The sequence below is a fragment of the Silene latifolia genome, chromosome 11, assembly GCF_048544455.1.
Source record: "Silene latifolia isolate original U9 population chromosome 11, ASM4854445v1, whole genome shotgun sequence".
NCBI classification, from domain to species: Eukaryota; Viridiplantae; Streptophyta; class Magnoliopsida; order Caryophyllales; family Caryophyllaceae; genus Silene; species Silene latifolia.
This window is the reverse complement of record NC_133536.1, coordinates 179,871,828-179,881,723: the sequence shown is the minus strand read 5'-3', so window position 1 is coordinate 179,881,723 and position 9,896 is coordinate 179,871,828. Positions and strand designations below refer to the sequence as shown.

Here is a 9,896-nt window from a genome sequence, read left to right as displayed (position 1 = left end):
CGACTTCCAAAAAAGCTAGACATGAAGATGTCATCATTGAACCCCATCATTCAACCTTTGTTTTCTCAATTCTATGAGGAGTGTGTCGGGTACATCGGATGTGCGGTACCGACTATATACGAAAAGAAGAGTGTAGCCGAAAAGAAGGGTGTTGAACATAGTCCCGTCATTCAACAAAGTGCAAAGGTGGGGACTCCACAATTGTCACCATTCGGTTTAGATTCTATTACGACGGATATACGTGGCCGACATTCGGTTTCGTTATGGAGAGCCGGTGATGTCGGTGAGAAAGTAGTTGATGTTGGGGATATTACTATTGACGTGGAGGATGTTAACAATGATGTGGAGGACGTTAACATTCAAGTTGAAGACTATCTTGTTGATAATCCGCCAGAGGAGGTGGCTAATACTGTTGAGTGTCCACCGGTAGAGGTTCAAGCAATGAAATTCCAAAGACCGATGCTTGTTTGCACGAGACGGAGGTGACGGGTGCAGTGCGACATTCCATTGCGTAATGACACTCAAAGCATTCCGTCAAATTGGCGGTGAAGCATTCGTGACTCGCGAGAAGAGGAGGTAGCGGATGTGGTGATGTCTTGTCATGCAGACTTGTTGCTTGGGGTGCGTACGAGATAGATAAATCGATAAACGAGGATTCCGAGGTTGTGTCGGAGGCCGGTAATCTTGTTGTTGGTGAGGCTGTCCCGGAGGACAATGGCGTTCTTTGGGTTGAATGCTCCTACTATCTCGTACAAGTTATTTCCGCTCTGCCGCATATGAGGAGCTATCTTGTTGTCTGTGTTGTGCCTCGAATTTCGGATGCGGCTATGATTGTGGTCCTGTGGCTCTGAGCTAGTTGTCTGTCAAAATCAATGATAACGATGGGACATGTTTTCAACCCAATGCTATTGAAGCGGAAAGAGGTTGCGGACTCATCGCTTCTTGAATGATCATAATTTTTCGCAAGGGTAAGAGCTTGTTGTTTTTTTTATAAAAAATTTGGGCTTTCTGTTTAATATATTATCTTCGCTTTTTGTTCTTGAAAAATATATTCATGTGACTCTTATTTTGCCTGTTTATTCGGTTTTGAAGGGATAATCTTGTCACTTGGGGTGTGGACAATTATCTTAATCGTGAGGATATGGAATCGATGGTCCCAGATACAATGATAATGCTTGGTGTTGTGCCTTTGGTGGTCCCTCTTTCTGAATGATACTTGTATAAGAGGAAGCCCAAGTCGACTTTTCTTTGGGATGGGTGCAACGGTTAGTTATTCCATCTTATCGTTTCTTTTACTTTATTTTTCATTTTTGCATCACGTTTCAACTCTTGTTCTCCACTTCTTATTTAGTATCCATTGCGGCAACTTAGTATGCCGTCGAAAGATGATAAGGCTTCCAGGAGTGATTTATGTGCGGAAGTCAAATTGTCATTTACTGTGTTTGTCAATAACAACAAGAGAGAGTGATCTTACTTCTGATATGGTATGTTTTTCTGTACTTTTTGTGTTTTCTACTACTATTCTTCTGTTAGTCTACTATTACTCTGCTGTTATTCTGATGTGTTTCTGCTTTTTTAAAAGAACCACATAATTAGTAACAATTTTTTTTGTCCAAATATTTTCCCAGATTTTCATCCCAATTCTTTTGCATGAGCACTTTAGTTTGTTTGTGCATCAATTTCATTTCGAAGAGGGTTGAATATCTTGATAATGTATTTCAAGAGGCGATGTTTCTTTGATGATCAACGGGCGTCGTACGTTTGGTGTATTGTCAAACCTTTGTAAGTCATTTATTGTGTTTTAATTTTCTCTTGGTGTTTAGCCTAGTCTGTTTAAGTATTGTTAGTAATTATGTTTTCTTTTTCCTTTTTTAAAAAAAAGGTGAACTTGTGTCTGATTTCCTTGTCCACAAAGGAGTTGCCCAAGGTGGGGAGGTTAAAGATTATAAAATTGTCAACGTCCCTTTTACCTGGCAAACGGTTGCGATTGAAAATTTGGACTGCGGTGTATATACGATGTTGCACATGCTCTTTTACCGTGGAACAGTTTTTGATTGTGACTTGGGTAATTTCGATTCAAGAAACCTCTACCGCTACCGAGATCGTTGCCTTGTTGGTGTTGTCGATATGAACGAGTCGGGGGAGATGTGTTGAAAAGTTTGGAGGAGTTGAACAAGACAAGAAAGGAAACCCTGAGTGTGCTTGAAGAGAGACGGTGTATTGAGGATGCGGAAAAGAGGGCTTCCCAAAGCGATAAGAAACGTCGTGGTTCGGCGAGGGTGAAAACTGTTGGTAAGAAGGTTAAGACGTCGCGACTTTGTTGTCGAGCCCGTCGCTTCTCCCTCTGTCATTTGACACTAAATTCTCTAGAAAGACCCCTCGCCGGCCGTCAAGTGGGAAGCAATGGTGTGGATAGCCCCGTGAGTCCAAAGTCGGCTTTGGGTAGTCGTAAAAGGGGTAAGGCGGGGCACGACGGGTGGGTTGCTCTATGGATTGCGGGCCGGAGGACGAGGTTTGTTGCGGTGTCGGATTTGTTTCGGAAGAACAAAAAACAGTTCTCTAAGATCTTTGAAGGTGCGGAAGCAAGTGGTTGACTTTGTTCTTCGTGAAGACGCTCGATTGTGAAGAGTATGTGTCGATTTTCATTTCTTTGATTGTGGTGTTTACATTCAGTTAGTCTTTTTGTTTCCCCTTTGTTAGTCTGCTTTGTTATTATCTTTGTTATTTTTGTCAACCTAGCAAGTCGTCTAATTTCACCGTTAGGTCCCTTTGTTATTCGTTGTTATTGACTGTTGTTATTGTCTTTGTTATACCACTATTATTCCGTTGTTAGTCCACTGTAAACCCACTGTCATTCCCGTTTTGTTATTCTGCTATTATACCACTATTATTTATTTGTTATTATTCTCGTTATTGAACCGTTAGTCTCATTTGTTATACCACCGTAATCCCACGTTTCGATCATATGTTATTTTTTTGTGAATGCGGGGGAGTGTTAGTGTTGTACAAATGACGACGTCGGTGTGTTTTTGGACAAGGGGGATATTGTTTCCATTGTAGATGCAGCTACTATGATGTCAACAAGAGTCGTTGATGTTTGGTCGGTTCTTTTGAATTCGTTGGAGTTTGAGGAATGCTCAGAACCAAGCTCAATGTTTTTCGGAGTTCGTCATATGGTATTTTGTTCTTTCCTTTGCTATTTTGCGTTATTACCTACAGATTGACTCACAAGTATTGATATAAAGTTAACACTTGTGCACTATTTTTGGTTGTTTATGCTTTCTGTTTTGTAGGATCCTCTTTATTCACTCTTAGAGAACTTTGATTCCTCAAGTCCCTGTTGACGGTCGGGTAAGAAGTGTTGGCATTCGGAATGTGTTTTACGATTCCTTCAATGGAAGATGTCGTCTGAACTCCGACCTTGTGTTTGTGCCGATTCTGTACAATGATCACTACTCTTGTTTTTGCATCAACTTTTTGAATGAATCGATTGATATTTTGGACAACATGACTCACGATTCCAAGCAAGTAGCCGATTACGAGAAGATTGGCGAGATTGTGGCAAACTATATGCGTGTTTTTATGGAGGGTCATAATGTTCAAGTCGAAGATTGCCGCAATTTGAAATCGTTGATGTGCCTTTTAAATGGAAAAAGAAGGAACCGCTGAACTCGAGTCGGGGTGTTTCTTCTTTGTACACGATGGCGGAATATGGTGGAAGCGTGTTTGAGTGCAATCTTCAGAGCAAGATTGCTCGTCGAAACTCTTTGTGTTGAAATGTCGGCTTCCCGATCTTGGCGGATATTAATCTTCATAGGCAAGTAGTTCTTGACAAAGTGAAGGCTTGTGAGACTGGAAGGCCGAAGACGTTGGGTTTGGCGGCAAAGCAAAGAACAAGTTGCGAAGTGCCCCGAAGTGCAACCCCAATCATCTCTTTGGTAGTGAAGAGTCGGGCATCGTCATGAATGCAAAGTACCTTTGAATGTTGTGTATCCGGGAAGTCGGACTAAGTTAGTGTAAACTGTGTTGTTAGACTATTAGTGTCTTTGTTATTATCCTTTGTTATTATGTATAATTACTAGTTTATTGTCTTTGTTATTCCCGTATTACTCTAGTGTTATTCCAGTGTGTACTCTAATTTTAATTGAGTTTTCATATTACTTGTACTTTTTTCAAACACCATCCATTTTTACTCTAATCCCTTTGTTATTCTAACGTTATTCGGGATAATGAGCGGTTTGTTGTCTTTGTTATTGCACAATTAGTCTACTGATTTTTAGTCTAATTAAGCTTTCTTATTACCTTTGTTTTCTAGAAACACTATCCATTTCTATTCAAGTGTAAATTTAGTCAAGTGTAAAAGCAGTGGTTTAGACTGCGTTTTTGCCAGTGTTATTCTACCATTATTCTCGTTGTTATTGCGGTATTACTCCACATAATAAGCGGCTACTCTCTTTGTTATTGTACTATTAGTCTACACTTATTCTGTTGTTATTCCACTAGTTTAATTAAGTTTTACAAATACTATCCAATTTCTACGAAGAATATGCATTTTCTATTCAAATGCCAATGGCTGTTTTTTCTCAACTGTGATTCTATTGTTATTGCACCGTTATTCTTCTGTTTTTGCACTATTATTCTGCATAACTAGTTTACTCTGCTATTATTCCACTGTTAGTCCAGCATTATTTTGTTAAAACTATTCATTTTTATTCAAGTGTAAATTTAGTCAAGTGTAAAAGCAGTGGTTTAGACTGCTTTTATTACACTATTATTCTACCATTATTCTGCTATTATTGCAGTATTACTCCGCATAATTAGCAGTTATTATGCTGTTATTGCACTATTATTCTGGCAAAGACTTCTGTTATTCCAACATTACTTAGAAATAGTTTTAAATAGCACTTAAAGATAGTACTTACATAATAAACATTAACATTTTAAAATATTAAAGCCATTATTTCTAAAGCAATATAATATTTTAAACATATTTAAAAGCAGCAGCCCAGGACCATCATCGTTAGATTTTTATATCTTTATTCTATTCTCTCGACGCGCTGCTGCGCTCGGTCCTTGGACAAAGTGCTCTCAACTTCCACCGACTCATCCTCAAAAGGGTTTTTGTACGCTTCCATAAGTTCCATGGCTTTAATGGTGTCCAATGGCCGAGAGATTGAAATATCGGCTTGATGTAATACTTCTTGAGCATTCACACCAGCAATGAATTGATTGTCCATGTCGGCTTCCGTGTAGTTCCTATTTTTCTTTACCTTCAACTGTCTACGCATACGTTCATTTTGAAGTTCAAAGAACCTTCAATCGTGCCTTTACACTGTCGACCTCTCTTATTAAGGCCTCTTCACGGGTTTTCTTTGCCTCTAAATTTGTCCTTGTGTCGATCAACTCTATCGTGAGGGACTCTATCGTTCGTTTGGCTTCATCGATTTCCTGCCTTGTCGGGGACCTTCGGCTATCGTCGATTCGTCACTCATCCTGCAAAGCATTGGAAGTATGAAACTTTTTGCATTATAAAAAGATGTTTAAAATTTTTGAACCAAATTAAAAGCAAACCAAAGCATAAGAAAGAGAATTACCTTTTGTGCAGCATAGAGAAGAGTGTTGACAGATATGAAAAATAAACATGAAAGAAAAATAAAGAATAGAAAGATAAGAAATTACCTTTTTGCAGAGGAGATAAAGTTTTTTTTGGAATGGACTTTTTCAGTGTGTGTGTTTGTTTGTTTTTACTCGAAGTAGCAGTAATTTATAGGGGCTTGGGGAATAGAATCAGTTTTTCTGTAATAAAGTATAGAAAGATAAGTAATTAACTGTCTACCAACAAAAAAAAAAGATAAGAAATTGCCTTTTTGCGAGAGGAGATGCGAGTTTTTTCTTGAATACAAAAGCAGTTTTAGTACTTATTCGGTGTGTGTGTTTTTTTTTCAAAAAACCACGCAATAGCGGTATTTATAGGGGTTGGGGAATACAAACAGTTTTCCTGTAATTATATTAGATTAGGTTAGGTAACTGTTTTTAATAAAAACTGAAAAGTGGAACTGCTTTTTATAAATATTACTAATCTGTTATTATTCAACTGTTATTGTAGTGTGTAATTTGCAGTTTTATTTTTGTGGGTGGTTTGTGAAAAAAACAGTCAGATAATATTAACAAAAAAAATTAAAGTAACTAGTATTAATTCTCATATAATGTAGGTCTCACTTTTATTATCTAGAAGATACATTCTAGGTTAAATGTAATTCGAACAATGACAAATAGTAAAAGTCTTTGACATTTTTAGGCGAGGTCTTCATCGTAGCCGCTGTCTTTTGCGTCTCTTTTGTCTTTGTTAGTTCATGCATCTGATTCATATTCCTGCAATTTTTGCTTAGTATTTAGCAGCTACATTAATAGCAGAATAGCAGTAGAATAACATTAATAGCAGTAGAATAACAACACATTAATAGCGAGAATAGCAAAGTAATCTAAATTTAGCGACTACTCTGCTTTGTTATTATTGCAGAACACTATCCATTTCCACCAAGAATATCCATTTTCTATCCAAAAATAACAACACATTAATAGCACAATAGCAGTAGAATAACACAACAGCGAGCGAGAATAGCGAGTAACACGGGAATAATAGGGGAATAACAGTAGAATAAAAGGATAACATATTCCTGCAATTTTTGTTAGTTCATGCATCTGATTTATATTGCTGCAATTTTTGCTTAGTATTTTAATTAGAAGCTACATTAATAACAGAATAGCAGTGGAATAACATTAATAGCAGTAGAATAACAACACATTAATAGCAGAATAGCAGTAGACTAAATTTAGCAGCTACTCTGCTGTTATTGCAGACACTATCCATTTGCACAAAGAATATCCGTTTTCTATTCAAAAATAACAACACATTAATAGAAGAATAGCAGTAGAATAACACAACAGCAGCAGAATAGCAAAGTAACACAGGAATAATAGGGGAATAATAGTAGAATAAGAGGATAACATTAGAATAATAGGAGAGTATTAGTCCAGATTCATACCCCTTCAGTTTCTGATTCTTCTTCATCTTCGTCATCAGAAGGGGGACTTTCAGCAAATGGAAGAGTACAAGTTCTACTGTTGTGATTCACCCACTTCTTGCAGTTACCGCATCTTCGCTTCCTCTTTTGTTGCTTGGTTTTGGCCTTTTCTTTGGAGGACCTTAATCTTTTGCCACTGCCCTTATTCTTGGCCTTGTTTGGCGGTCGAAGGTCAATGTCATTTGAAGCTGTGATGCCTAGAAGAGCCTCGATTTCCTGGTTTTTAGTCTTCGGTTCGATTGGTCTGTGATGTTCTCCCTGAACTCGTGTCGGGATTTTCTGCAGTTGCTTCATGTGTTTAACAAAGAGATAGCATAGCTGTCCATCACCCCGACGGTTGCATAAATCTCGGACCAAACCTTTGACATCTCAGCTTTCTTGATGTCAGCCTCATCAATCTCTTCTATCACCTTTCCATTTTCATCTCGGACAACTGGCCTGTATGATTTCTTTGTCCATCGAGCAAGGACATAAGGGTCAAGTATCCTGTGGACCTGCCTACCATTCCACACCCATAGTATATGGCGACAAACAATGCCATGCCTCTCAAACAGCTTACATGCACATTTGCTCTCGTTAGTTTTGGTGTTAAATTCAACTCGGAAGCTCCTGTGCTTCAGTCCATCACGAACGTCATGATACTCCACCGCCCCTACTGTTGTCAAACCCCCCACCCCCATGCTGCATATGGCATGTTTGACTTCATTCTGAAAGTCCCCAAAGATAGGATGGGAGTAGACAAGTGAGGCATGCATCTCCACCTTAATAGCAGAATAGCAGTGGAATAACATTAATAGCAGTAGAATAACAACACATTAATAGCAGAATAGCAGTAGACTAAATTTAGCAGCAACTTTGCTGTTATTGCAGACACTATCCATTTCCACAAAGAATATCCGTTTTTTATTCAAAAATAACAACACATTAATAGAAGAATAGCAGTAGAATAACACAACAGCAATAGAATAACAACACATTAATAGCAGAATAGCAGTAGAATAACAACACATTAATAGCAGAATAGCAGTAGAATAACAACACATTAATAGCAGAATAGCAGTAGACTAAATTTAGCAGTTACTTTGCTGTTATTGCAGACATTATCCATTTCCACAAAGAATATCCGTTTTTTATTCAAAAATAACAACACATTAATAGAAGAATAGCAGTGGAATAACATTAATAGCAGAATAACATAACAGCAGCAGAATAGCAGTAGAATAACACAACAGCAGCAGAATAGCAGAGTAACACGGGAATAATAGGGGAATAACAGTAGAATAGCAGTGGAATAACATTAATAGCAGAATAGCAGTGGAATACCTTCATCGACCCTACTTTCTCGAGCATACTATGCTCATTGGCATTATCCATCCTCCTTTGTGTATGCCTTTGCTGCTCTATTGCGGAATTGTACCTCATCCAAAACTCGACGAGGGTTCCAAAATGGCTTTCAAACCGCTTGAAATAGCTGTTTGAACTTTCGGATCTCTGGGTTGTTCGCAACAAACAACCTAGAGGCAGATCCCGAAAGTATGCCGGTATCCACTTTTGTCTGATTGCAAAGACATACTTCAACCACCGGTTGCTTTCCATACCATGGGCTTCAATAACGGTCTTCCAGTTCTGTTCAAATTCGTGTGGCTCGAGGTCGACATCCCAAACAACGGCATTTATGTCGGTCATAAATTCCGTATCATTGCAGATTGCCCTTCCCACTTTCTCAGGCATTTTCTGCATGATATGCCACATGCAATACTTGTGGACAGAATGGTTGAAGACATTTGGGCGGGCTTTTTTAATTCCGGGCACCGGTCCGTAATTACACATTGAGGTTCTTCTTTGCCCCATTGCTTCGAGGAATTTTTAAAAATCCACTCAAATGAATGCTGACTCTCGAAGTCAAGTAACCCAGCTGCAAAAGTCACCGTCTTCTTGTTGTGGTCTACTCCGGTGAAGGGAGTAAACACCATGAAATATTTGTTTGTCCCATAAGTAGGGTCCAACGAGATCGTGTCTCCATATAACTTGTAGTTGTTTATCCCTTCCTTATCAGCCCAAATAACCTTCGTCAAGCATTTGTTCTCATCCTGATCATAAGCAAAGTAGAACCCCTTTTGTTTCAGCCAGCATTTTGAAATGCCCAATGAACATTTTAGCATCGTTATCCCCAATGTAACACTTGATATTTCGTTTGAAGTTTTTGAAGTCTAGCAAAGAGGCACCGATATTCTGATAACCATTTGAGTATTCCTTGAGAATTCTGAAGCTCAATGTTGGACCTATGTTGAGCTTAGTATGATCAATAATGGTCCTCTTAATGTAGTCATGGACGTCCCTTGAGAGCTTCTGGAACTCCCTGTTTTTGACAGAGTAAAGAGAGTGATTGTGAACGTCTACAAAGACATCCACAATATACCCAGCCGGTCTGTCGTCTGTTTTTTCACAGGTTCTCAACCTCATGTTCGCCTTGCAGCCACACCTTGTCAGAGCATGCTTCTTTGGCTGTCTAATTCGTCGGTCTTTGTTCTCTCGTACTCAAATTACCACTTCATGATTTGTTGCTTCAAGTCGCATTTTCTTTTCATATCCCTATACCCCCATCATACTGAGACGGTGATTTTGACGCCGACGCCCCCTTATATTGCGCATTTGTGTACCTTCTCACATCAAATCCACAAGCCAGTGCATATATCTTTGTAGAACATCTTCGCATCCTCCAAGGTAAGAAAGAACATGCCACGTTTAGGCGTAAAATCACTCTCACGAGTCCTTACCCGCTTTCGGTCCCCGGGTGTCTTCTTTGTAATG

General features: G+C 38.8%; 1 protein-coding gene across 1 annotated transcript; it reads right to left on the bottom strand.

Annotated features, from left to right (window-relative positions):
* Positions 1 to 7,040: 7,040 nt before the first annotated feature.
* LOC141614426 (protein FAR1-RELATED SEQUENCE 5-like) lies at positions 7,041 to 8,936 on the bottom strand. Its single transcript, XM_074433171.1, has 3 exons — positions 8,409 to 8,936; positions 7,496 to 7,846; positions 7,041 to 7,364 (listed from the first exon to the last, which is right to left on the bottom strand). The coding sequence occupies exons 1-3, from the start codon at positions 8,934 to 8,936 to the stop codon at positions 7,041 to 7,043; spliced, it is 1,203 nt and encodes a 400-aa protein (XP_074289272.1).
* Positions 8,937 to 9,896: the final 960 nt, after the last annotated feature.

What these genes read in the sequence shown, in the direction of transcription:
- LOC141614426 (XM_074433171.1), bottom strand. Translation starts at nt 8,936, where the DNA reads ATGGGGCAAAGAAGAACCTCAATGTGTAATTACGGACCGGTGCCCGGA. An exon ending in AGAAAGTAGGGTCGATGAAG is followed by an intron (nt 7,847 to 8,408) that starts GTATTCCACTGC and finishes TCTGCTATTAAG; the next exon opens with GTGGAGATGCATGCCTCACT. An exon ending in TCCGAGATGAAAATGGAAAG is followed by an intron (nt 7,365 to 7,495) that starts GTGATAGAAGAG and finishes AAGCAACTGCAG; the next exon opens with AAAATCCCGACACGAGTTCA.